This window comes from Podarcis pityusensis (assembly GCF_964106645.2).
Source record: "Podarcis pityusensis genome assembly, chromosome: Z".
Classification (NCBI taxonomy): Eukaryota; Metazoa; Chordata; class Lepidosauria; order Squamata; family Lacertidae; genus Podarcis; species Podarcis pityusensis.
In genome coordinates, this window is record NC_138044.1 from 7,357,321 (window position 1) to 7,385,026 (window position 27,706).

The window sequence follows — 27,706 nt, forward strand, 5'->3', positions numbered from 1 at the left end:
TGCAGGAGAGGCAGAGCCAAAGGCAGCTGGTCTTTCAGCAAAGCCAAATGCATAGCGTTCCTTCTTTCCCTCTGTTGCAGCCTGATGGAATAGCTGCTACAGACTGACAGCTGTACATGAGCCGAGGGAAACTGGTCTATTGGCAGAGCCCTGCTTCTTCCCCTCTCCCTTTGCCCTTCCCACAGATACCACAATTTTTGTGTCTGGAAATTACGTTTTTCTGGATAATTTCCAATTCTTATGCCATGTTAAGTGATGTTTCTTCTAAAACACACACCCTGTTGGTGCCAATAAGCATGGCTCTGTCTTCATCTTGCCTGCAGCCTGTTCATTGAAGAACCCCAGCAGTGACTATTGTTATGAGGCTGTGATCTCTGTTACTGCACTCTTCATAATCCCAAAGTTTGTGACAATGAAATAAGCCTGTGGGAGCGTAAGTAGACAGCTCTCTTCTCTGGCCACTTCCTGCCTCTTGTGCTCTGACTCAAAATTATGTCTTCACAGGTGATATCCGGTATGACGAAGCCATGGGCTACCCCATGGTTCAGCACTGGAGGGTCCGAAGCAACCTGTATAAAGTAAAGCTAAGCACCATTGCCCTCTCAGCAGGTGAGAACAGCCACATTACAGTGACGATTGCAAGCTGGGAGACAGCTGTAGTTCTTTGCCAGAGACTTCTGCTGCAACTTGCAATGGTTGCAATGGTAACTTCTCAGTGGCAGTGTATGAAACTCCCATTGTTCTAGGAGCATTTTGCGACAAGGTATTTCATTAGTGCGAGAAGTTTCTGAGCTTTGGGTGCAGAACTGTGCCTAAGATTTCAGGTTAAAACTGCAGAGTAGGAGGAAAGGAGGACCTTTTTCCACCTCCCCACTTCCAGCTGCTCTCTGAAGACTGGAGAAGACACCCTCTTAATAATATTAGGGGGGTGGGCAGGGGAAGGACTAGAGCATGTGAAAAATGAACATAATATTTTGGCTGCAGTTCATTCATTTTCACCTTTGTATTCTTGTTGTAAAAACGTGCACCTAGACATTCCATTGCTGCACCCATATTGTAGGTTTAAGGTCCCATTTAGCTCCTAGATTTCATGTCTCAGCTTCTAACATTGCTCAGTGGTGATACATGTGTCACACACATCCATCAACTAGCTTCCTAAAAGACTAGCAAAACACATGCCTGGCTATTGATCAGGGATGGGCATTTCAGCAGTTTCTGTACACATTTGCAAGGGAAGCAGCATTAGGGATACAGAACAGCATATTGTCAGCTTAGAGCAGATTTACTGAAAATAATTGACAAGACTAACTTAGGTCTGTTAGTTTCAGTGGGTCTGCTTAGGTGGCTATAACCTGTAGGGAGCTGCCTTATACTGAGTCAGACTATTTGTCCGTATTGTCTTCATTGACTGGCAATGGTTCTCTGGGATTCCAGGGTCTCCCTGGGGATTGAACCTGGGATATTTTTCATGCAACTCAAGAGCTTTACCTCTGAGCTAAAACCATGTCTTTAACAATGATTTAAGAGCCTAGTCCTCATGGTTCCATTTAGCTCAGTATTGTCAACCCTGACTGGTAGTGGTTCTCCAAGGCTTCAGGAGTTCTCATTGCCAGCCCCACCTGGAGATGCCAAAGATTTAGCCTGGGATCTTTTGCATGCAGAGCTGATGCTCTACCACTGAGGAATACCCCTTCCCTAATAAAGGATCATAAGAAGCAGCCATATTCTGGTTCAGGCTGTTTATCCATCTAGCCCAGTAATGTCCAGTCTGGCTGATCTCAGGCACGGGTGGCTCTGCCTACTAAGATTCTTTCACATCACCATTTACTTGGTCCTTGTAACTGGAAATGACAGTGATTGTCCTTGTGGTCTTCTTCCCGTGGCCTTCTGCAGGCAAGGCCTATTTTCAGTAGCAGACAGTGAGATAGGGCAGTAAAGATGCTGCTGTGCAGGGGGAGGGGCAAGGTGGTGTCAAAATTGGTGCTATGCAAACACACCAACACTATAATAGCCCATGGAGGAGAGGGCTATCTGTAGCTAAGCTCTACTTCCAGAGGTGAAAGCAGTAATGCTTCTGAATCCTAATCGCTAGAAACCACGGGAGGGGAGAGTTGCTGTTGCACTCAGGTCCTGCTTTTTGGTTTCCATGGGCATCTGGTTGGCCACTGTGAGAGCAGAAAGCTGGACTACATGGGCTATTGGCCTGATCTAACAGGCTCTTCTAATGTATTGTCTCCACTGTGTGTTTGCCCAGCACTGATCTCTACGCTTGCCCTTCCCACTCTCCGTACTGTCAGAAAGTCAGGCAAGTGCTGCTGTTCCACCCTTCTGTTGACTGCTGTATGTGCTCCACCACTGAGCTACAATGCCTCCCTCCAAGGCTAGGGTTATGCCATGCCTCTGTCTATAGCATTCTGCATAGGTTGGCAGCCAAAGCAACAGAAACACTAGGAATGTTGTTTATCACAAACAAGAATGTGCTCATTTTTTCCCTTTTTTTTTTTTTTGTATTTACCACCCAATATCTGTGTAAGGCCATTAATTTCATGTTCCCATTTTTCAGATGAAATGCCTGAGGCTGAGAGTGACTTGGCTGAATTAATCAGCATGTCTATAACATATCCGAACTCAGGTTTTCTGAGTTCTCTTATTTTTAAGGACAACACTGTCTGATTCTACTTACAAAGTACGGTCATCAGGCACTCTTTGCCTAGCTGTGGCATCAAAGTCTTATGGTGATGGTTCTTTAGCCCTCTGCACACTCCCACCAGAAAACATGCACTATTTTGTGTTTTACACAGTGCATATTTACATTGTGCAACTCGCACACATGGAAGAGAGTAATGGCCACCAACCTGGATGCCTTTGAAAGAGGATTAGATAAATTCATGGAGGTTGAACTGTTATCCATGAAGGCTACGCTCTGCCTCCACAGTTGGAGGCAGTATACTTCTGGATCCCAGTTGTTGAAAACCACAGGGTGGGGATTGTGGTCAGATCCTGCATGTGGGTTTCCCACTGGTATCTGGTCAGCCACTGTGAGAACAGGACGCTGGACTGATTCAGCAGGCTCTTCTTATGTCCTTATGGTGTTATCCCATTCTTTGGAATTGGTTTTGGGCCCCATTTATCTAAAAGGCAGCCCCCCAGAGGACCCAGTGGCAGGTGATAAACAAATGCTCACTGATCTTGCTGTGTTGGTTGCTGAAATGGCTAAATTGACGGTCACAGTCTTGCAAAACAGGTCCAGTGGTGTAGGTTCGAAGGTGGGCGTGTGCAGAGGGGTAAAGAAGAGCAAGCTTCACCTGAGGAGTCCTTACGGAAACAGCAGTGCAGGAAATAGTGCGTCCAGTTCCGCTTGCCAAGCACCAAAACTGGAATTTGTAGGAGAAACTAATAGAGAAGGAGGGCACATTGAGCAATTGGTCAATAGTGTATGTGAATGGTATTCCAGGTTCCCTTCTGTTGCATCGTTTCTTAACTTAAAAAAAATATAAAATAAAATAAAATCTGTGACATCCCTCCTCCTCCTCCCTCTTGGCTCTTACAGGATTTTTTAATGTCCTGAAGATCCTGAACAAGGACAGCAGCCGTGAAGAACTGCTCTACTTCATTCAGCAGTATGGCTCCCACTACATAGCAGAGGCCCTCTATGGATCCGAGTTCAGCTGCACCATCCACTTTCCCAGCAAGAAAGTACAGCAGCAGCTCTGGTTCCAGTATCAGAAAGGTAAGACGCCCCTGGAGGCTAGCAGAAGTTTTCTCGCTTACTTCCACTTTTTACATATCACAAGTTCTGCATATTTCCTTCTGTTGCATGGCTGAGGAGAGGGCTCCTTTCCAGTGCAGGAGCCTGGGGCCACCACTTTTTTTCTTCTCCCAGATGCACACCTCTCCCCCCCCGCAACAAGTCCATCTGCGCTCCTTGCTTTCCGCCTGCAAGGCTTTCGCTTGCTGTCCTGTTTCTGAGCCCAACGCGCTGCGATCCTTGTCATCTGCTTGCCAGCCCTCTGAAAATTGCTGAGGGTGATTTGAGTAGGTTTCTATAAATGTGACATAATTGAGCTGTCTGGGAATGGTTCCGTTTTATCGCTTGCGACAATGACGGTCTTTAAGGAAGTATATTAATTCAGCAGCAGACTCATTGTGCAGTGCCATAAATAACCAGACACATCATTAAACAGGGCAATAAACTTTGGGACTTTGAAGTGATACAATTAGGTTATATTTCTAAAAGTTCAGCGATTTGCAATAGCCAGCTTGTTTGCCGCCTCCAGAAAACTACATGGCCACCTGGTTTTTGCAGCTTGCCTGCCACTTACCGTTTTCAGAAAGTTGGGCCACTGCTAATCCCAGTCTCCTGCTGGTTAAATTGTATAGCTTGTTGTGAAAACAAATCTCCAGAAATAATTGATCAGGGTCCATCAGCATAAAACCCCATTGTACATAAGATAAAGATCCTCCTCAACACTCTGTTTGTTGGTGACACAGGATGGAACTGCAGTGCGCTGGAATTGGGGGGGGGGGTTGCTCCCTAGGGACATTTGCCTCACTCCTTATCTGCTGGTTTATAAGGCTATTAGCTATGATAGCTATCTACTGTCTGCAGTCTGGGATTGGGCTGTGCATTGCATTCAGGAGAAGAAATGGAACACTGCGAGCATAATATACTTTTAAAGTACATTTGAAGCATATCACCCCCCGCTCCCAAGAATTCTGGACACTGTAGTTTGTTATAGATTGATGGGAATTGCAACTCTGTGGGTGATAAACAGCAGTGCACATAGTTCTTGGGTGGGTGGGAGGGAAGTGTTTCAAATGTGCTTTAAAGTTATTGTGCATAGGCAACCTGATGCAAGACAGTGCAGGCGAATGAAATCCACAAATTGGATGCAAAACAGTGTGACCCTCCCAACCATTTCCTGGACAGTCTTTTCCCGTCCTGTGTTTCCCTATGTGTTGTGTTTTGTATAAAATGCATTCAGAACTCATCTAACCCATTTGCTTCAGTCTTAAACAATGATAAATGACAACTTGCCTTAAGAGAGTGGGAAAAAGTGAGTGTGTGCTCCTCCTTCCATGTCATTGATCTTACCCACTGTGTGATTTCTGGGGAGACTTAAAAATTGTTGATTATAATGATGGTATGAATGAGTAAACTAGACTGAATGCCGTAGGTTAGCAGTGCAGGTTTGTGTAGTAAGTCCGGTGAAAAGCTCAGCTAGGTTGAGGGATTTGCGCTTCAGTGAATTCCACTCTGTAGCTTTCTTTAAAAAAAAATATGTAATGTCCTTTCCCACAAAGAGAAACCTTTACTTTTCTGCATCTCGCTTCTTTACTGATGACAATTCAGCAGCGGTTGCCAGTGTGGCGCCCATGGGCACTTATGTGCCCACAGAGGTGTTCCTTGGTGCCCACAGGGCTCTCCATTCCCAGTGACCTTACGTTTGGAAGAAGAATCCAATAGGATAGTATTTGTGTGTGGTGCCCACAGTCAGTTCTCCAGTTTGCCAATGTGACCATGGGGAGCAAAAAAATGGTTGTCACCCCCTGACCAACAGAAAGATTTATTGTAAAGTATACAAATAAGCATCTTTGCATTTTGCTGTTTGTTGTGGCATTTTTGCTTTCAATAACCTGGCTTTCAAATAATGTAGAGTTCCTTCTTGGGAAGTAGCATAACAACTGTAGCTGAGAGGGTTTGTGAGGGTTGAAACCAGGTTATTGTTTCTTTGCTGTCAGGGAACTGACATTGGAGCTAGAGGCGGAGGGAAGGCTCTCAAATGATGCTGGAGAAGGGCCCAGCAGGGAGAGAGGCAGCTCAGCAGATGGGGAAGCAAATCAGCGCAACACCAGGGATAAAGGGGGGCAGATGGGGGAATCGGCGAGAGGGCTCCAGGACTCTTCACCGGACACCAGCGGGGAGAGCACGGGTCCTCCGCTACCCACGCCCTTCCTGCGCAGAAGGCTTCCGCGCAGGGAGAGTAGGAGGAGACTTGGCGTCAAACAACTTTTATGTTGGAAAAGGTTTAAGAAACGCCCACTGACGGATTCTGCTAGCGACTGAGGCAGCCACGAAGTGAAGGGCTGTCCAGACAGAAAGGTTTAACAAGGCAACATAGCCAGGAGAGGCGGCAACTTACGCACGAGCAACCCCTACTCATTACATTTGCTTATCATTTTTTAATGCCACAAAGGAGCCAACCATTGTTATCTTCTCTCCACCCACCTCACCCCCAACCTCACAATCCTGTAAGGCTGAGTGTCACCTAGCAAAGCTTTGTGGCCGAGTAAGGATTTTAACCCAGGAGTCACTGCTCTAACTCCTATACCACACTGGTCCTCAGTTATATACTAGTTGATTGAAACCACAAGACCAAGACAACAAAACACCAATGAGTGATCATGTTTCTGGTATCTGCCGTTCTGTCATCTAATTCCTCTTGCATTGCTTCACCATTGTGAGGGCAGAAGGAGAAAAACTACCCTGACCCCTTTTTTAAGGAGAAAGAATTTGTTTGGGGAAATTGCAACATTTCACTGGGGACAGCCATTACACCAGCTACCGTCTGCCTCAACCATACCATCCTAAACATATGCAGCTGTCCTGGACTGATTCATATTGCCTACTCTGAGTAGCTCTCTCCATGTTCTTCCTGAGTTTGGAGATGCTGGGGATTGAACCGGTTGCTGATCCTATATACCTTAAGCAACACACCTAAGGAAAAGGGCAGAGAGTTCCAAGATGGAAGATTAGTGGAATGGCTGTTGTCATCACAGAGACACGTCTCCACCGCTCTAAAACAGAGATGGGGAACATTTAGCCTTCAAGAAGTCCTCCAGTTACCATCATCCTTGACCACTAGCCACACACAGAGGGGTGAGGGGGGGGTGGCAGGGAGTCAAGAGTCCAGCACCTGAAGGGTTACGGTAGGCTTCCTCAACCTCGGCCCTCCAGATGTTTTTGGCCTGCAACTCCCATGATCCCTAGCTAGCAGGCAGTGGTCAGGGATGATGGGAATTGTAGTCTCAAAACATCTGGAGGGCCGAGGTTGAGGAAGCCTGGGTTACAGGTTCTCCAACACTGTTTTAAATTCATCACACAAGATCTACCAATATTGTAAAATGCTGTAAAACAACACACTTGGCAACAAAGATGTCACAGCTGAGCCGTGGGTCACCCCATTAGTTAACCATTTAAGCACAAAATCATGTTTATATAGGGGTGCTGAGTATATCCTCAGAAATTGACCCTTGACTACGGGATTAATTTCCCTGAGATTCAAAGTCCAAGCTTGAGAGCTACCACTAAAGGTGTGTGTCCCTGATCTAGGTGAAGATACACAGAGTCCTTCATTGGAAGATTCAGAGAAGAGCCATAACTCAATGGTCGAGCATCTGCTTTGCACACAGAAAGTTCCAGGTTCAAACCCCAGAAGCACCAGGTCCCTACCCAAAACTTTTCAGAGCTGCTGCCAGTCATTGTACACGGTACTGAGCTTGATGGACCAGTGGTCTGAGTCAGTATAAGATAGATTCCTACACACCCAAAACACATAGAGAAAATATGAATTCTTTGCTTCTTTATGCTTTAGAGGAGATGGTGGGGGTCTTCTTAAATGGCCCTACCTTTACCTAAAATTTCTGCTGCAGCTGCTGCAAAAAGGAGAGAGAGATTGTGTTCAGGCTGCTTCTCTTTGTGTTTAAGAAATAATAGGAGCCAATACAATAAAGGAAAAGAAACCCCTAATATCTGAGTAGCAGGGAGTCAAATTTGATGAAGTTACCCTGTGTACGCCCACAGGAATTTCTGCTTGCTGCTGTTGCAATTACTGCATCTCCTAATAGCACAAGAGAGAATGCTTCTGTTTCTTCCCTACCTACCAAGCATAATTTGTTTTTAAGACCTTGTGAAACAGACCTTCCATTAAGGGGGAGGGAGGAGGCAAGAGAGGAGATGAAGTGTTTTTAATAACACCAGCTTTTTCTCTTCTTATTATTTTTGCAGTGAACATTTAATTCAATTTCCTCTCTATTACTCAGCCTTCTAAAAACACAATGCACCCTCAAGCACACAGCCAGAAACAAAAGGCACAGCAAAACACATTTGTGCAAGTGACAAAACAGTTACCCAGCTGTTTATTAATCCACATATGTGTACGGTATACCAATAGCGAATGTGGGTGAATGAGTGCCTATCAGTGTTGGAAGCGAAACAGGGGCCACCCCCACACCAAACTCAAAATGGTTTCTACAACACTTAGGTGTGCCTCCCTGCATACACAGACGTGTAGACATGGTGCTGTGGGTTAAACCACAGAGCCTAGGACTTGCCGATCAGAAGGTTGGCGGTTCAAATCCCCGCAACGGGGTGAGCTCCCATTGCTCGGTCCCTGCTCCTGCCAACCTAGCAGTTCGAAAGTATGTCAAAGTGCAAGTAGATAAATAGGTACCACTCCGGTGGGAAGGTAAACGGCGTTTCCGTGCGCTGCTCTGGTTCGCCAGAAGCGGCTTAGTCATGCTGGCCACATGACCTGGAAGCTGTACGCCGGCTCCCTCGGCCAATAAAGCGAAATGAGCACCGCAACCCCAGAGTCGGTCACGACTGGACCTAATGGTCAGGAGTCCCTTTACCTTTAATGGGATGAGATGTGTGGAACCAAATGTAGCCCCAAGGGAGCTGACTGTGCTCAGCTGTCCAGAAGGGAAACAATACTTCATCTCTGGTGAAAGAGGAAAATGGACCCAAGGAGCAGAGGCATTCCTGTTAGGGGCTGAGGATATGATTCAACATTTGTTTGAAATTAATGGATCTGTGGTAGGCCCTGTTTGTATTATACATTCAGATCATTATCATACTACTTTAAGTGCTCATCACTTCCCCCAAGGAATCGGAAGCTTGTTAAACTGCAGTTCGCTATTCCCCTCACAGAGCTAACAATTCTCAGAGTGGTTTAACAATATTTTTGTAAACTGCTTTGAGGATTTATTACAATTGAGCAGTACTGTCAAACCTCAGAACTCAAACGTAATCCATTCCGAAAGACCACCTGACTTCCGAAACGTTTGAGTTCAGAGTCGCGGCTTCTGATTGGTTGCAAGAGCTTATTGCACTCAAGAGGAAGTTGTGTCAGAAATTCGAGTTCCGAGGAATGTTTGAGAACCGGAACACTTCCGGGTTTTTGGCGTTCAGGAACTGAGACGTTCGGCAGCAGAGCTGTTTGAGTTCCGAGGTTTGAGTGTATATACATTTTATGAAAATAATAGTAATATTTCCCTTTTCCCTGGGAACTGTGGTTCTGTGAGGGGAACAGGGGTCTCGTAACAACTCTCAATACCCTTGTTGTTGTTGTTTAGTCGTCTTAGTCGTGTTTGACTCTTGGTGACCCCATGAACCAGAGCATGCCTTGGAAACTCTCACTTTCTTCTCAAAGCTTCTCCTTTTTTATGTCCATGGAGTTTTCTTGGCAAAATACTGGAGTAGTTTGCCAGTGCCTTCTCCACTCAACACCCTTAGCTTACCACATTTCCCAGGATTATTTTGGGGGAAGCCAAGACTGTTTCAAGTTGTATGATCCTGTTTTAAACATATAGCCCATGTGAATCATCACTCAGTAAGAACTATGGCTTAGCAGCTGCTTGCAAAAGCGATTCTCCTCACCAAAGCAGGAAAGGCCAATTCAGAGAGTTCTGCTTTGCCAAGAGAGGCACGTGGACTGCAGCTGGGGTAGAAACGTCCTGTGTCTTCCTCCATCTGTGCTGAAAACAGGACAGCAGAGCAGATGCAAAGAGCCCCCCCCAACACACCATACAGCGAGCATGTGGGGTGGACCTCTGTGAATCACAAATGCACCATAAACTAAAATGTGCTGTTCCTCTCCTCTCTGCCCATTTGCTGTCGGGAGAGTGGAACAGATGGTGGGCTTCGCTTAAACTGCAATGTGGCTGCTTGGCTAAAGCCAAGGCAGTCAAGTGCTCTGTCAGCAGAACAGAGTGGGCTTTAAGTCCACTTAAATGAACCTATGGCTTTCCCAAATGCTCTCTGTAGTGGGATATTGACTACAAAAGATGCTCCCTGGAACAGCGTATGCGGCAAGTGCTTATTTATAAAACACAATATTGCTTCTGCGAATCAGTCTGGCACAGGCTGTGTGCAACAGCCAGCTCATAAAAGCAAACATTTCAAAATTGCAAAAAAAGTAAAAAAATAATATTGATAGGCGGCAGCTATAAATATGTTCATCGAAGGGCTGTGGGTGAAGGCAGCACAGCAATTAGACAGAAGAGACACACACACATAGCCCAATCCAGGTGATTATTTGCAATCTCAGTTGTTTCTACATACTGAAGCCATTCTTTGTCTCTCAGTTTGGTATAAAAGCTCACTGGCAGGGCCCACCCATTAAAGCTAAAACCCACACAGGAAGGGGCAGTCCACACCATCAGCTTTCCATTTCATTCACACAACTGGGATTGTGGGTCACTGTCGCTGTATTTGGGATATTACCATAAATACAATCCACCTAATTTAGAAGCAATAGTTGGCTGCAATCAAATCTATCTTAAAAATAAAAATAGTACCCTTTCACTGTGCTGTAGATCATTATGTAGTATCTCATGTGCAATCCAGCATGAAAAGGTCTGCTTAGGTTGGAGCTAAAGCAAGGTTCTGTTTCTCCTGATGATGAAACTTAGAAATATAGCAGCTTTAAAAAAATATAAGTTTTGGGTAAGGGTCCCAATAGCAGAGGGACAAGTTCTCAACTCACCAATACTATCATCCAGGTCTTCTTTCTCCCTAACTATGCCCTTTTAAAATGTGTGTGTGTGTGTGTGTGTGTGTGTGTTATTGGGTTGTTTTTGTTTTGATTATGTATTTTGTGGTTTTATAATCTGATTTTATCCTGTGAGCCGCCCTGAGACCTGCAGGTATGGGGCGGTATATAAATTTAATAAATAATCATAATCATTATAATATGAATATTATTCCCCTCTACTCTCTTCACATCACACACTTAACAAAAATCACACAACTCTGCATGTCATTAAGAGAATGAACACAAACGAACACAGTCTGCAAAATTCATTCCAAGTGCAGAGTCTGGGATCTTTAGGACAGAGTTACAGAGCCACACTAGCACAGAATAAGATCTGTGGTGCTTTTAGGTGCTACAGTCAGGCAGGTGTGTGTGTGTGTGTGTCTGGGTTGCGCCCCCTAATTATTCACACTCCTGCACTTCTTTGGGTATCCATCACCTTAACTGTAACCCTGCCTTTCCTGAACTGTCTTTGGGAAAAACTAGAAGGAAGCTTGAAGAGAGAGCAGCCTGCCAGCCCCCCTTTTCACAAGAGTAAATTAGTAGGAAAGGTATCTATATATCCAGCTCTTGCAGCTACAGTGGGAGCGTAGTGATCCTCTCTGTTCTACATAATACCTGTCACATCCAAAGCATTTCAGACCAATGAATGCTCCACTCTTGCTTGGCAGAGCCAGAGCACAAACACATATGCAGTACCTTGGCCTTCTCCAGCCCACGTTGAGAATGCAAGGGCCGTGATAACTGGAGCTTTGGCGAGCTGTGACTTTTTTCCTCCCTCCAGCAAACCAAGCCACTACAGAACCAGCTTGAAATCATTTCCCCTGCCCCAGCATTTTTTGCAAGGGCACCGCTGGAAGTTAACACCGTTAATTCTGGCAGATTAACGCTGGGCAACTGTGTCCTATTTACGCTTAACAAGCTGGTTTCCTTTCTCTCTGAGACATTTCGGTTACATCAGAGGGTGTGTTTCTTGTCCTTTTTGGGGCATGCCTAGGGTGTGCTAATTCACCCAGCTGTGGTTTCACGCTTCATCTGACCCAAGCCATATGCCCATTGGCTGATGCGCAAACCCGTCTGTTACCTTAAATAAGGCCTAGCGGCATCGCTGGCAACATAGCATTTTGCTGTGAAAGGAATTGAGACGTGGACATGGCGTGCGGGGGGCGGGGGGAGATTCCCTGTAATGAAATAAAAAGCTGCCTTTCCCCCATCTTACGGACAAGTAGCTTTTCCGTATGGTGCAACTAGTGGAAACCCATCAGGCAGTGCAGCGGTGTGGAATGCTGGATATTGAAGGTGCAGGGTTAAACATATCGTTTGTCAGATTTGATCTTGTTTACTCCCAATTTCTCCTTCCCCTAGCAAAAACATCAACAAGAAACATGGCTTTCCAAGACATTTTTTTTTTCAAGCGAGCGACAACACAAAAGTCATGAATCAAAAACAAATCTCAGATCAGTTCCCATCCAGCAAGGCTATCGCTGCTGTTCAAAACAAAAGGTTCATGAACATAGAATCCTAGGAGACAGTTTTAGCTTCAAGTCAAGATTCCTGCAATTGCAGCAGTCTAACTTCAGAATGATAAATGGGCACAAAGTCAGTCTCTCTCTTGCACACACATACACATTAACACATGTTGAGCGCAAGGGCTCTGTTGGCACTGTAAGGATGGGTGAGATCCTGGTTTGGGGAGTGGGGGGTTGATTTCAAACCAGGACTGTTGTGATGAAGTGCTTGTGATGGGTGGGCTGCACCAACACGGTTGGGAAATTAAAAGGATTCAGTAGTGGGGAAAGTACTACCAGCTACTGTTGTGAAAAGGCCAATGAAAAGAGACTGGTGCTGGAGCCCTGATACGCATGCAATGGCAGAAAGTGGGGGTGGAACCTAGGGGTGTACGGCAGGACTAATAAAAATCCCAGCTCTCTTTTACCAGCATTCTCCACTTAGGAGATTTACTTAGCTAACTTCTATTTTAATAATAATAAAATGTGCACACACAAACACAGAGATTGCCTATCTTTTCTTCTAAGAGCATACACAAAAAAGGTGGCCACTGCACCAGTTCAGCCAGGACTGTGGCACACTCTGCTTGAAAACTATGGCACTGAATGACAAGTCAGTCTACTAGGAACAACAAAGGAATCTCTTGCGTGGACACACGTGTTACCCCCCCCCCCACACACACACCATGCCTTTTTCCTCTTAAGGTGTGGAGTACCTCCTCAGGTGGTAACTGTAGATCTTAATGCAATGATCCCAACAGTCCAAGACCAAGAGCTGTCCCTTGGGGGTGATGGCTATGCCAACAGGGCACGTGAGTCCCTCCCGGATTAAGATGTTATAGCCACCCCCTTTTGGAAAATGCAGTATTTCCTTCCGGCTGCTGTCTGCAACGATCAGGTCCCCCCGGGCGTCCACGCACATCCCTGCGATGCACCGGAAGTCCTCGTTCTCCGAGAAGAAATGGCTGATCTGCCGGCCAAGATGGCCATCTGGGCCAACGGAACCAATCGAAAAGCCTCCTTCCAAGTGGTGCTCGTGTTGGCGGTTTTCAAGGTTCAAGCCCAGGCCCTGGGTGAAGTAGATAGTCCCTTCAGTGTCGCAAGTCACGAACTTGGGGCGCACAGCGCTACACAGGCAACTGTACTTCACAACCCCAATGCTGCGGTCTACTGTGAAGCACCAAAGCTTCCCCCCTTCCACATCCGTCACTACAAACTGCCCCGATGGGAGGGCAGTGATGCCCCACGGCTTGCTTAGCTGGCTCCTGTGGCACGCCACACAGTGCCCGTCCATCGTGTACACCTTCACAGAGTTGTCGTAGCTGTCGGTCACGCCAATCAGTCCATTGCAGTTCATGGTGACAGACAAAGGAGTCAGGTTGGGCAGATCTGCTCCGAGAAAGCTGAGCACAAAGCTGTCAATGCCACTGGGACTCCGGCGGATCTCCTTTAGGAAGCCCTTGCGGGTAAAGACTTGGATCCGGAAGTTTCCGCGATCTGCTACAAGCACCTCCCCCTGGGGGGTGACGTGCAGGCTGACGGGCAGGTTGAAAGTCCCTGGAGTGCTGCCTTTAGAGCCCATCTTCTTGAGGAAGTTGCACTGCTGGATGCTGGATGCTGCCTCTGGCATGCGTGGTTTGGTGGGTGAGGAGCAGCTGGGCAGCGAACTGACCTCTGCATCAGCCACATTTGCCTCCCTGAAGGAGACAGAGGCCACTGCCACCATCTCCACCTGCGATTCCTCCACATTAATGCTCCTGGGTTTTTTAACCACTTGTCCAATCTGCAGCGGCCCAACATGGCCTACCTTGAGGAGCTCAACTTCTTGCAGGGTCAGCTCTTTGGGGAGGCTGTTCATCAGTTCAGGTTCCTCTTCATCACCCTCTTCCTCTAAGAGGGCTATGTCTCCCTGTTTGATTTTGGCAAGGAAGTAGTCACACCGTGACACAATCTGCACCTCGGCGATGTTCAGCAGGTAAGCCTGCTCCTCCATGATCTGGCTGTTCACTTTCTCCACCTCAGAGAGGGAAGTGGTGAAGAACTTTCGGGATCTAGCAAGCTCCTCTTGGACTTTGCGCTCCTCTTTCCCATACTCCTGCAGGACGGCTTTGTACCTTACTTGGAGGTCCTTCGAAACTCCTTCCAAAGTTGCCTTCCTTTTCTGCAGGTCCCCCATGAGCTCTCGCAGCTGGCCGAGCCGGGCCCCAAATTCCCTCCTCCGTTCGTCGGCTGCCTCTTTGATAGCAACCACGCCATGCCCCTGCTGCACATGCTCAGCTTCTTTGCACGATTCACACAAGACCATGCCACAGCTCTTGCAGAAGTGCTTGGGGAGCCTCCGCCCGCAAGCCTTGCACATGAGGATGCCAACGGTTTCGCTGAGTCCCGCTGTGTCTATGATCTTCAGCACGGTCAGGTTGTCCGTCAGTTGAGCCAAGCTGGTGATCCTCGTGACTTTGCTGCAGAAGGGACAGCGTATCCCGTTGATGCTGTTGGCCAGGAGCTTCTCAGTGCACTGTTTGCAGATGGTATGCCCACAGTGCAGCAGTTTCGGCCTTAGGTGCTCTTCGGTAAAACATTCCATGCAGATGGGGCATTCCAAGACTTCACGGAGTGCGTCCACATTGAGATGAGGGGCAGCGGCCATGACTTTGCAGGTGAGGTCAAGAGTGGCTGCATTTATCTCAGCCGTTTTTGATGCTGTTTGGGAAAAGAGAAGAATAAAATATTTAAGTCCTGGTGGGTGCTTAGCCCTTCCAATATTCTGAACCAAGCTGATTTAATTGCACTGCTTTTTTTTTTAAAAAAAGTGTCAGGCTTCTAGATCTCATGACTTTTTTGGTGTGGAGCAGGGAGCTTCTAAGACTAAAATGGACATAGAAAGAGCTTTCACTGGCCCAAGTGAGAGATTCCTTACTTCTGCATCCCTCTACCTATGCCAAGCCATTATCTCACATGAATCCAGTGCATGCAACCTACTGCTTCTATTACCACGCTGGGCCACCACGCCCTTCAAGCTTTGAGTGGGTTGCAGTTCTCTCTCTCTCTCTCTCTCTCTCTCACACACACACACACACACACAAATAGGAAGTTTAACCTTCACAGCTGAACTGCCCCAAGTGGAAAGGAAACTTCACAAGTTGCAGCAGCTCTGGCACTGAGCAGGTCTGGATATGGAACAGCCTTTTGAGATGAGCACAGTATGTACCCCGGCCTTTCAAAGACTCTGCACAAATAAGTAAAGGGCTAGCATGGAGCATCTAGCTCAGGGGTCAGCAAAGTTTTTGTGGCTTGGGCCGGTTCACGGTCCCGCAGACACCGCGGTGGGCCTGAGTGCACACACATGCAAACACTATTTCTGGCACTCCTTCTGGTGCAGAGGAGGCGTGTGCAGCTTCCCATTGGCTGCAGGAGCTTCCTGAAGCCAATGGGAGGCCAGACAGCATCACAGAAGGCGGTCCCTGCTCTGCTCCCCACCGGTTTAGCGCGGCGCACGGGAGCCGACTGAGCGGGCGGTGGGGGTCCATGGGTGGGTTAAACGACCCCCACGGGCCGCTTGTGGCCCATGGGCCTTAGGTTGCCAGACCCCTGATCTAGCGCAACCTAGGTAGGAATGCCTCTCAAGTAGAATGGCTTCAGAGCTGATGCTAAATGTAATTCACCTTGATAAGTCAGATCTGTTTAACATGCTTTGGATTGTGAGAAGGACTGCAACTCATTGCCAGCACACCTGCTTTGCATGCAGGAGGTCACAAATTCAATCCCTGGCAGCTCCTGTTAAAAGGCTCCATTAGAACAGGTGCGGGGGACCTTTGGCTCTCCAGATGTTGTGAAATTACATATCCCATCATACCTAGGCATTGATCATGCTTTCTAGGGCCAGTAGGAGTTGAAGGTCAGCAGCACACAGAAGGCCAAAGGTCTCCTGAATTAGCAGGTGATGGGAAATATCTTCCTCTGCCTGAGATCCTGGAGGCCATTCACAGCAGATGCTACTAGGATACATGGAAAAAATATTTTGCAGTACAAGGCAGGTTACCATATTCCTAGCATGGTATAGAATAATGAGGGAAGAAATAGACTAACAGAGAAAAGAGGATCAGATGAGAAGGCCATATGGGAGAGAGAATGGAGAGCTGCAGTGTTATTTCTTCTAAGAGCAGACATGGCCAAAATAATGGTCATGGCCAACTTAGGTTGATTTGAGCTGTGGAGAACCTTTGGCCCTCCAGCCATTGCTGAACTAATTCCCACCAGCCCCAGCTAATATATCCAATAGACACGGATAATGGGAGTTGTAGTCCAGCAACAGCTTGGGGGGGGGCAAAGGTTCCCCTTACCTGGTTAATCTCTCTGTGTGTACTCTGTGTGTAACTTAGTGGAGGGGTACAACCTATAATACCGATTCATATTTTGGGGGCAAAAGATCCCAATTTTGGGGGTAAGCCGGGCTTGGGAAGGGAAATGTGGGGGTGGCATGAATGAACAGATTCTTTTAGGGACTAGATCACCTTCACACAGCTTCAGCTGCATGCATGTAGCTGGTGAGGGGCCAAAGCTATGTAGAGAGTGCATGATTCACAAACATATTGGACTTGGATTCAGTTTCTGGAATCCTTAAAAGATGTGAAGTTGCAACGTTGGGAGAGATGCCTGCCTCAGTTTTTAGAGAGCCACTCTGAAAAGCCATGGCTCTGTGGTAGAGCATCTGACTTGCATGTAAAAGGTCTCAGCTTCAATCTCTAATGGCAACTGCAGGCAGTAGGGCTGTGAATATCTCCTGTCTGAAGTCCTGGAGAGCTGCTGCGAGGCAGTGCAGGTAATACTGAGCTAGGTGGAGCATTGGTCTGACACAGCAGAAAGTGCCTTCATAACGGGAGAGAATGACCACAGTTCAGGATCACCTGTGCACCTCAAGCCACAGGTCCAGTCACCAGCCTCAGGTAAGATGGGGCAGGGGACAGGACTCCTGACTGAAACCCTGGAGAACTGCTTCCAGTTAAGAACAAACAGATAAGATGAGCTAGATAAGATGGTTTTCCGTGCTCATAAGAGGAGCATAGCTCAACACCAGAGCTCTGCTCATGGGGAGTCCCAGAATCAACCCTTGGCGTCTGTTGTCAGTAAGCCACATACAGCGCTGGATTAGGTACATGCAGGCATACTCTGCATGCAACATATACAGGTTTTAATTAAAAAGGTGTAGTGTGAAAGAGTGCTTGAGACCCTGTGGAGCCACTTAAAAGTGGAGTGGAAGGAAAGACTGATGATCTGGCTCATTGTAATGTAGCTTCAAAATAGGAAGGCCCATCACTCAGCGGGAGTTTTCATGCTACCTGGATTAAGGTTAGAGATTGTGAAGCAATGCTGCCAGTGAGAGCATGCGGTACTGGGGTAGTGCCTTGATTCCACATAAAGGAGGTTCATGTGTTTACATACATTTGTTCACCCCTGTGGAGTTGTACCATTTGTTGGGTATCAGGAATGGCAAAATAAAGATCCTCTTAGGTTACATGTCAAAGACCATGTAACACTGCTTACTGTGGAGATGAGTTTGGATAAAATGTGAAGAACAAGGGAAATGGACTGGGTGAGGGCAATATACCACTCCTGATATTGGTCACCCAAAACAATCCTCCAAAGCAAGAAACTTCAACAAAAACCATAGATCTGATGTCTCCTAACAGGCTTCATATTTTCAAGCCTCAAGTGTTCCAACCAGTGCTGGTACAGCAGGGGTTAATCAGATGCTTTAAAAAATGATTGCAAAAATCCTGTGCATTTCCCTGTGCAGGGTCACATTCCTAAGCAACCCCCTCCACATGGGCGTTTTTTTGGTAAAATACATGTAATTTCCCTTCTCAACTATCCTTAATGAGTCTTGTAACAGCCAGATATTTTGCACATACTGTATAGTCAATCTAATGAGACAGTATTGTTATCCAGGTTCCCAAACCACTTCCCTATTCCTTTCCTTTATATTAAACTCTGCATTCTCAGGATTCCAGCTGTGCTGTCTTCAAAGTAGTTAAGCCATTGAAAGCCATTGAAAAAGAGCCACACAAAACAGGCGGCATCATTAAGCCATTATGTGATAGGATAGAGATGGTCTACGTCTTTCTCATGGATTTGCAATTGGGAAATCTTCCAGTTCTGTACAAGAATACAAACTTTGTATGCAGAAGATCTTGGGTGCAATCCCTAACATCTCCAGCTAAAAGGATCAGGGAGCAGATGACGAAAGAGATACCAGCAGGTGTTGTAGTACTGAGCTAGGTGAACCAATTGTCTAACTTGCTATAAGGCAGTTCCTATGTTCCAAATATGGGGAACACAGCGGGTGGCGCTGTGGGTTAAACCACAGAGCCTAGGACTTGCCGATCAGAAGGTGGGTGGTTCGAATCCCTGCGACGGGGTGAGCTCCCGTTGCTCGGTCCCTGCTCCTGCCAACCTAGCAGTTCGAAAGCACATCAAAGTGCAAGTAGATAAATAGGTACCGCTCTGGCGGGAAGGTAAACACCGTTTCTGTGCGCTGCTCTGGTTCGCCAGAAGCGGCTTAGTCATGCTGGCCACACGACCCGGAAGCTGTACGCCGGCTCCCTTGGCCAGTAAAGCGAGATGAGTGCCGCAACCCCAGAGTCGGCCATGACTGGACCTAATGGTCAGGGGTCCCTTTACCTTTACCTATGTTCCAAATGCTTGGTCATTAAAGGAGGGGAGGGTGGATGAGAGAAATCCTGCACAACCACTGGGGTTATTAGAAAACATGAAGCTAGAGATGCATGACACTGGCAACCCCTGGGTTAGACAGAAGCCTTGTTTTCATCCAGATTGGCAAGGACTAAAGCACTCTCATAAAGCAGATAGGGGACCCATGTGCCCAAATGCTTCTCCCTATACATATTTTTAAAACAAGAGCAACAAAATCCCTACCCACAGAAAGCTAGCATGTCATGGTGAAGGTTCTGCCCTAGTCTTCTCTCCAGCATACTGTACTGATTTTCTATGTGCAGGGACTGTTTTTACTGCTTTCTTTGTGTGGGTCCTCATCTGCAGCTCATAATGCTACAGCCCTACCTATCATAGCAACTTTAATACCTGAGTGGTGAAAACTCCCTAACCTGCTACCAAGCAGAATCTGATTATTAGATTTTTCATGGATGCTGCAAGACACTGAACTTGCTGGAAATGCGCTTCCAGGAGACACTGCCTGTTATCTGCACATGTACAAGACTAGCAAATGCGTGCGTTTCTTTGTGGTTTCTTGGCTTGGTAAATTGCACAGAGGAGCTTCTGCAATGAGCTCCAAAAAGTGAAGAATGAGAAAGTTGGTGGCTTTTTAATAAAAGAGGGGGCTCTGGGCTTTTACAAAACAAAAACAGTTAGCTGTTTGGGGGGGGGGGGTTGCAGTTAAACAATGAATTTGCACATCTTCTGCTTATCAGCTGCCTACAAAGTATGACTGCAAAGAGGCAGAAGTGCAGGGGAATTTCTAGATAACCAGAAAGGGATGGAGGATTCCAGGCACTATTAAATAAGACACTGGCCACATTCTGCAGAGATCTACTTCTTAGGAATAAACTGCAATCGGTTTTAATAACAAGGCAGATTTGTGACTGGTGAAACTAAGTAGTGTTACCGTTTTATTGGTACTAAATTCACATCATAAATACTGTGTGTGTGTGTGTGTGTGTGTGTCCATCCCCCTGCGTGTTCAGATGCAGTTACTGGAAATAATTCAGCAACACAGCCAACTTGGTCTTTACCTCACTTGTGGTAGATGATCCGTAATGACATCCAAGCAGTCTTTGTCTCGTGTCAAGGCAGTTCCCTGGATTCACAGAGGCAAAGAGAGGGGAAAGAAAATCGCAGTTAATGAGCAAGCTTCAAGCTGCCCCCACCCTGCCCCCAGAAAGTACTTTAGATACTACAAGAAACATGGTTAGCAATAAGGAGGTATATTCATTGTCAAAGTAGTCATAAGCCCAACACTTCCCAAGCTGTATTCAGCTCTTAACAGGAGAAATTTAAATCTAAAGACAAAAACAGTCTGAAGGAGACCAGCACTATATTATTTTCACTTCCCTCTGTGCTAAGCGTGAGCTGAATCAGTTGGGTACAATTTCCTGGTAGGGCCCAATTTGAATAAAATTAGTGCTTGAGTATAATTTGCTTGTCACAATTGTTTCTCTCTCCCACCCTAAAAAGTACATTTACTCTATTTTGTTGTTTTCCAATTAATTTCATTTGCAGATGTTTGCACTAGGGCAAAACCTAACAAGCACAGCCAACAGAGGTGATTTAAAGCTGACTGAGCTGAACCAGAATTCTCAGCTTCATTGTGCAAATGGCTCCCTCTGAGTTCGGGTTTACTGAACAATTTTGTTCTATGACGTTAAAAGCCCAGAGCGCAGTGACAGTTCTGGGAGAACAGCTTAAAAGGAATGATCTGCAAGGGAGAAACTGTGGACAGAGGGGTGTGGGCTTAACCCATTCCATGGCTTGTGGTTCCCACCCACCCCTTTCCACCAGCTGCTTGCTCTTCTGCTGAGATTCTGGGCACATTTTTTGCTGTGGTTGGGGAGAGGCTTGCAATGAGAGAAGAATGGTTGGCGTGGTGGGAAGGGGGCAGTTGAGAGAAAGATGGAGGCAGTTTTGGGGGGAAGTGGTGGGTTGCCCACCACAAATCATGTTCCAGTCTTCCCCATAACTTTTCAGTTCAGTAGCCACCTGATCTTCTGTGCCCATGGCTCCTGCCAAATGTCTAGAATGAGCTCACACCCACAAGATCTGACCAATCCATACCATCTTGGTATCTCTGTGCTTCCGATTTTAACAATGGCAATAGAGGCAGGGTTCGAAATTAGCCAGGCGCCAGGCACATTTTGCACCTGCCTTTTGACCACTTGTGACCAAGTGAAGATGCCTGGGCCCCTGACATCTCCATCTGGGAATCACTGGATCTGGACTGTTTCCACACACTAATACCCCATCCTGCAGAATACGGTGGTACCTTGGGTTAAGAACTTAATTCGTTCTGGAGGTCTGTTCTTAACCTGAAACTGTTCTTAACCTGAAGCACCACTTCAGCTAATGGGGCCTCCTGCTGCTGCTGCTGCACCGCCAGAGCATGATTTCTGTTCTCATCCTGAAGTTCTTAACCCAAGGTAGTATTTCTGGGTTAGCGGAGTCTGTAACCTGAAGCGTATGTAACCCGAGGTACCACTGTACAATCGGTTGTATTTTATCTGCACAATCGGAATGAATTTCTGGAACCAAAATGATTTTTCTGTGCAGCCTGGGGCAGGAGCAGTCACCATTAAGAAAAAGAGGTTGGAATTGGCCAATATATATATGTTGACTGTCCCTGGACCATGTGACTTTTATTATTTAAGTTATCAAAGCTCTTAACCTAGTTTAAAGTTGTCATCTGAACTAGCCAGGTGTTTAACTGAGAATCATTCACAGTCAATCCATCACTTGCCCCAAAATAGCAACTAGACATTCCGTTTTGGTGTCTTCAACCCTGGTTTAAGGAACCATTTGGCAACTAGCTTATATATCTGAGTTTATAACACTGAACAGAGGCTTTAATATTCAGGTTTAAAGTGATGTATAAGAGAGTAAGTACAATACAAAAATGAAGTGTTTTGCTAGCAGTTTTATTCAGCTTCAAGTCTTATAAACACACTCTTCAGTACTCTAGGTGCACACTTGAGTGAAAGAAGTTGGCATTGTTGGGGTGCTTGGAGGGGGCACGCATGTCAGCAGTTGCTCAGCAGAAACTCTCCTAAGTGAGGCTTCTCAGATAGGGGGAGTGTAGTTCCTTAAAAGACTGCTTAGCAAAAGTGTGACCAAGTGCGCTGCCTTGCCCCCACAACTGAGGGAACCGGGGCTATGCAAGTAAAGTTAGCACACCCTGCAGCATGTGTGGATAGCCACTGCTGAATTTTAAGGGGGCCCAGCCCCCTCCTTGGAATTTTCTTTGGGCCCTCACCCCCCCCCATGGTGCCCCTGAGTGTGACCATGATACAGTGATTGAACAAGACTCCTTGAATGTGGAAATAAGGCAAATTAACCACGGATACAGCTGGAGCCATATGTAAACAAGCCAAAGCGGTCTGCTAACGTGAGGATGAAATGGCACCTTAATATCAGAAGGATATGTCGTTTATGCAAGGAAGAGTGGCACATGAGGAGATCTGGGTCAAAGCATCCCAGTTTGATTAATAACAAAGGGACACAAGACACTCTCCCCACACCCTTAGTGTTTATCGCAGATGAGTCCCGTCCCCCCCCCCCCCAATGTTAAGGGAAGTGCAAGAAGCAATGAATTCAAACTGTGGCAGATCAGATTTTGGCTGACTGTGGAGAAATATTACTTAATATTAAGGCCAATTGAAAAGTCTCAGGGAAGTCTAAACTTGTAACACTCAAAACCATTTTAGCCACTTTGCTGTACTTGCAAGCAAGGCAATTAAAAGATTTGAAAGAGCAAGTTCGTTTTAACCCTCTAATAACACACTGTTGGTTTATAGTGGCCCATGTTAAAGTGATGTGGTGGCATTTCTGGCTAGAGGAGGGACAGCACCACCACAGTTATTCAGGAAGGAGGGAATAAGGAGGTCTGGGGGAGGCAGAATCATTTATAATCGTCAAACGCTGACACCCAGGAGTTTAGAATAGTCTTCCATCCCAAACTATCTGCTTATTCCCTCCTTTCTTAATAACCTTGGTGGCACACTTTATACACACACTTTAAGCTCTGTAAAAACAAACAAAAACACCAGCGCAGGAGGTGAAATGAATAGCCCTCATTGTGGTTCTGTCGCCCTGTAATGTACTGCATGGATGACTTCTTCTGAAATAGAGAATCCAGTACCCATTAGAGGAATAGAATACAGCGAACTGGAAAGTGAGGTCTTATGTCTTCCTTCCATATCCAGTGCCGCTTTGTATATTGACAAGGTTACCCAAGTATGGTATGGCTTTGCTGGGCGTGCCAAATGTATGGCCAATCCAAAGCATTTTATAATTTATAACTAAGGGGATAACTTTAACAGTCACACTCTCTACTGCAGTTACTCTCCACATCTGTTCATATAAATCAGGCTTAGGCAAACTCGGCCCTCCAGATGTTTTAGGACTACAACTCGCATCATCCCTATCTAACAGGACCAGTGGTCAGGGATGATGGGAGCTGTAGTCCCCAAACATCTGGAGGGTCGAGTTTGCCCGTGCCAGATGTAAATGGACTTATTTGCAGTCCTAGGTGTGATAATAATAATATGCTACTACCAATAAAGAATTTGTATTGTGCTTTCAGGTGTTCTAGCACTGTACATAATGACCCAGCTGTAGGGAAGCCACTTTTCATGTCTCTGACTGAGCTGCACTTCCCAGGATATTGCTGTGGGGAAGATGGCTACAGATACTATTTTACAAAAGTATTTTATTTCTGGTTTTTGTTTTTAAACTATTGGTGAACATTCCTATGCTCATTGAGGCGGTAACGTTGCTGGGGCGACGGGACATTTTTTACCAAGGTGTTGCTCTACATAGAATCACAAAATTGCAGCATTGGAAGAAACCCAAGGATCATCTAGCTCTAATCTTATCTGAAACCATACCAATTCGGAAAACCTAACTGCCTGCCAGTTGCTAATCTCCATTTCCTGAGCAAGGTTCTGGAGGGAGTGGTTGTAAACCAGATCCAGGCGCTTTTGGAAGAAACTGATTTTCTAGACATTTCAATTGGGGTTTAAACCCAGTTGGGGCACAGAAATTGCTTTGAGAACCAACAAACTGAAGCTCAATCCAGTTAGTGGGTGGTTTCCTAGACCACTTGGGTAGGAGATCGCCTGCTCTTGATGGGGTTACACTTCCTCTGAAGGAGCAGGTTCGTAGCCTGAGGGTACTCCTGGATCCTTTGCTGCTGCTCGAGGCTCAGGTGACCTCAGTGGCCCAGAGTGCCTTCCATCAGCTTTGGCTGGTGGCCCAGCTACGCCCCTAACTGGACAGAGATAGCCTAACAACTGTTGTCTATGCTCTGGTAACCTCAAGGTTAGATTACTTCAATGCATTACATGTAGGGCTGCCTCTGCAGATGGTTCGGAAACTGCTACTGCAGAATTCAGCGGCCAAGTTGCTCACCGGATCAAGACAGTTTGAGCCTATTACACCAATCCTGGTCCAACTGCACCGGCTACTAATTAGTTTCTGGTCCCAATTCAAAGTGCTGGCTTTGACCTATAAAGCCTTAAACAGCTCAGGATCACAATACTTCAAGGACTGCCTCTCGCCATATGAACCTATCCGGACCCTGAGATCATCTTCCAAGGCCCTCCTTCATGTGCCGCCTCCTCGAGAGGTCCGGAGGGTGGCAACACGAGAACAGGCCTTCTCTGCAGTGGCTCCCTGTCTATGGAATGCTCTCCCCAGGGAAGTTTGCCGGGCGCCTTCATTATACACATTTAGGCACCAGGCAAAACGTTTCTCTTTAACCAGGCATTTGGTTGATTTGATTGACATCCTATGCCCTTTCAAAAGGAGTTGGAGGGAGGTATTGGTTTGGGGGGGGTTTTATTATGTATTTTGTGGTTTTATATTCAGATTTTATCCTGTGAACCGCTTTGAGACCTACAGGTATAGGGCGGTGTATAAACTGAAAAAATAATAAAATAAATAATAATACCAGACTCTGCTTAGATTTGCAAATGTGCTAGCAGGTTTATTGCTGCATGCATAAAGGATGTTGTTTTAAAGCGGTGGTAGGGAACCTTTGACAACTCCAGCTCCCATCATCCCTGAAAAGTTGGCCATGCTGGCTGGGGCGGATGGGGGTTCAAATACATCTGAAGGGCCACAAATTCCCCCATCCTGATTTAAAAGACTGCTATGAGTTCTCTCAAGGACTAGGGGCTTTTTAAAAAAACAACAACCACCAAACCAAAACCAAAACAAAGAACAGCATCTCCTCTTCTGCCTGACACACCTCTGTGATCCTATATATTTCCTTCAATTCTCTCCACAAAACCCAGCTTTTTTTCATCAGGCCTTTGGTACAATCTCCTAGTTCTTGTACTGCACCACAGGGGTGGGGAACATGTGCCCACCCTCCAATTGTTGTTGAACTCTGATTCCCATCAGCCCCAGCTAGCATGGCCAATGGCCAGAGGTGATGAGAAGTACAGTCTACCAACATATGGAGGCCACAGGTCCCCCACCTCTACTGACCTGTAACTCAGCCATTAAATAACCTGCCCCTGTTGCATTACATGTGGCAATTTTTAGATTGCAGTCCCTCCTGTTGAGCAGACTGATTGTGCTATACTGTATGTATAAAAATGAATTGCTTATCTGGCTGCAGGTGAAGGAACAAAAATAATTTAAAAAGAGGAGACGGTGACAACATTGCTAGGCTACCCTAATGTAGATTAGGAAGTTGATTGTCAGTTTTCAAAGAATCCACAAAGCAATGTGTATGTGTGTGTTTTCTACGTAGTGCTTTCTATCTTAAATTGTGTGACTTAAATTGTGTGAATTATCAAAGCAAAGATAAATTTGGGTTTGTATATGTTATGGCATGGAGAGGGAAGCATGTATTGCAACGCTTAGGACACTTTTTATAGGTCGGAAGTTTACTTAAGAGAAGGCAGGAAGGAAAGTAAACTGTGCGCCCTAATGAATTTTATTAATAATTATCAAAATGACATCATTACATTTCCACCCTTCTTTCAAACAGCTCTCGATTCTCCCCACGACCTTTATAATCTTCACAGTGGCCCTGTGAGGTAGATTAAGCTGAGAGACAATAAATGGCTGTCCAAATAAAACGTGGCACTAAGCCAGGGAGTTAAAGTCATGCCTGTCCAGTCTTAATTCCAACATCCTGACCGCTAGGTTAGGGAACTGGAGGGGTAAAAATAATATTTGGCCCATGAGGCTTAGACACTTTTGCGGTGTACAAATTTTAGTCGGGTGCAGCACTGATCACATGCTGGGCATGGAGAGAGAAAAAGAGATTTTTCTATGCATGTAATCCATAGATGTCTATGAAATTTTGCGTGCATGCCATAGCTCACCATGAAACTGGGGCTTCTTTCAGGGAGCTCTTGTCAGACCTGCAGGGGGGCTGAAGATTATGCCCTTCAGCTCCTGAGAGATAAGCGCTGCTAGTAGCTCTGGAAGGATTTGGGGCTCCCTATGCAGGAGAAGACTGTGGGCTCCTTTCACCTGAAAGGGAACTTTGGCACAAATCTGCATGCAGAATTGCGGCTCCAGGAACTGCAAAACTTAGGCTGTGCTGCTGCTGCTTGCTGTCTCTCTTTTCGGCCCTCTCTCGCACATCCTTCCTACAGTGGGACTTACTTCGGAATAGAAAGTGTGCTCCAAGCTGGCTTAGATGCCCGTTTTAAGGGGCATTGAGCAGCTGGAAATTAGGAGAACTGAAGTGTTTTAAAACAACAACCTGCTTTTGTATTGTACGGTGTGCGTGTGTGGTTTGTTGTTGTTGTTTTTTTAAATGACGTGTCCTTTGTTGCTTTTTCTGAAGACGGGTCCCCCCCCCCCGCCCCTTGTTCGGATTTCCGCATCTGTGGTGGGCCGGAAGCTGGACTTTGGCGAGGCCTCTCTGCAGAGGGAATGATGCTCGCGTCTCTTTGCACGGCCAGATCTCTCGCTCTTTTTGCACAGGAAGCGAAGCGCCCGCAGCACCGTCTGCTTTAGGGATGCAGCGAGGGGGAAGGAGGCGCGGCGGGATGGAAGAACCAGCCTTTTCTGGGCGCAAATGAGAAGGGTGGAAGTTGCATGGGGATAACTGGTTGAGGAGATGTGCTGGGGTCGCCCTGTTCCTGCCCGTTGCCCCCTCCCTTTCCCCGGTGCGGCCACCCCTTTGCCCCCCCCAAACAAAACAGAGCCCCTCCCTACCTGCAGCTTTCTCTCTCTCTCTCTCTCCTGCAGCTGCATCAAGCCTTTGTCCCCACTATCCTCTGCGCCTGCGCGAAGGGGCCTTTGCCACTCCCACCCCTCCCTCCCTTCCTCTGGCACAACCCTCATTCGCTCGGCAACGTCGCCTCCTGCGAAGCTTCATGGGAGTTGAAGTCTTCAAGGGAGGTCTTTTTTCCTCCGCCTCCGGGAGGGGTTTTGTGGCTCAGGAGTTCGAATCCGCGGAATACCCGAGGCGGATAATTGTTTCAGGCATTATTATCAGTAATAATAATTATAATTATAATGTAATTATAATTTATTATTAATAATAATATAATTATTATTTATTATGAATTTAATATTAATATTAATAAATAATAATAATAATAATAATAATAATGGCAGCAATAATGGAGATTGAGAGTCATCCAGCTTTAATGCGACTTTAGGGTT

General features: G+C 46.4%; 2 protein-coding genes across 8 annotated transcripts in view; one reads left to right on the forward strand and one right to left on the reverse strand.

Moving 5' to 3' along the window:
- ASTN2 (astrotactin 2) overlaps positions 1–27,706 on the forward strand; it is a 704,920-nt gene that overhangs the window by 510,363 nt on the left and 166,851 nt on the right. For all 7 annotated transcript variants that reach the window (XM_080990791.1, XM_080990792.1, XM_080990793.1 and 4 more), the window contains 2 exons: positions 505–609; positions 3,551–3,730. In XM_080990791.1, coding sequence (XP_080846917.1) covers positions 505–609; positions 3,551–3,730 — 285 coding nt within the window. The remainder of the gene's footprint in view (positions 1–504; positions 610–3,550; positions 3,731–27,706) is intronic.
- On the reverse strand, positions 12,204–27,351 carry TRIM32 (tripartite motif containing 32). The gene is made up of 3 exons (XM_080990905.1): positions 27,254–27,351; positions 20,092–20,156; positions 12,204–15,025 (listed from the first exon to the last, which is right to left on the reverse strand). The coding sequence occupies exon 3, from the start codon at positions 14,970–14,972 to the stop codon at positions 13,026–13,028; it is 1,947 nt and encodes a 648-aa protein (XP_080847031.1). The 5' UTR covers positions 14,973–15,025; positions 20,092–20,156; positions 27,254–27,351; the 3' UTR covers positions 12,204–13,025.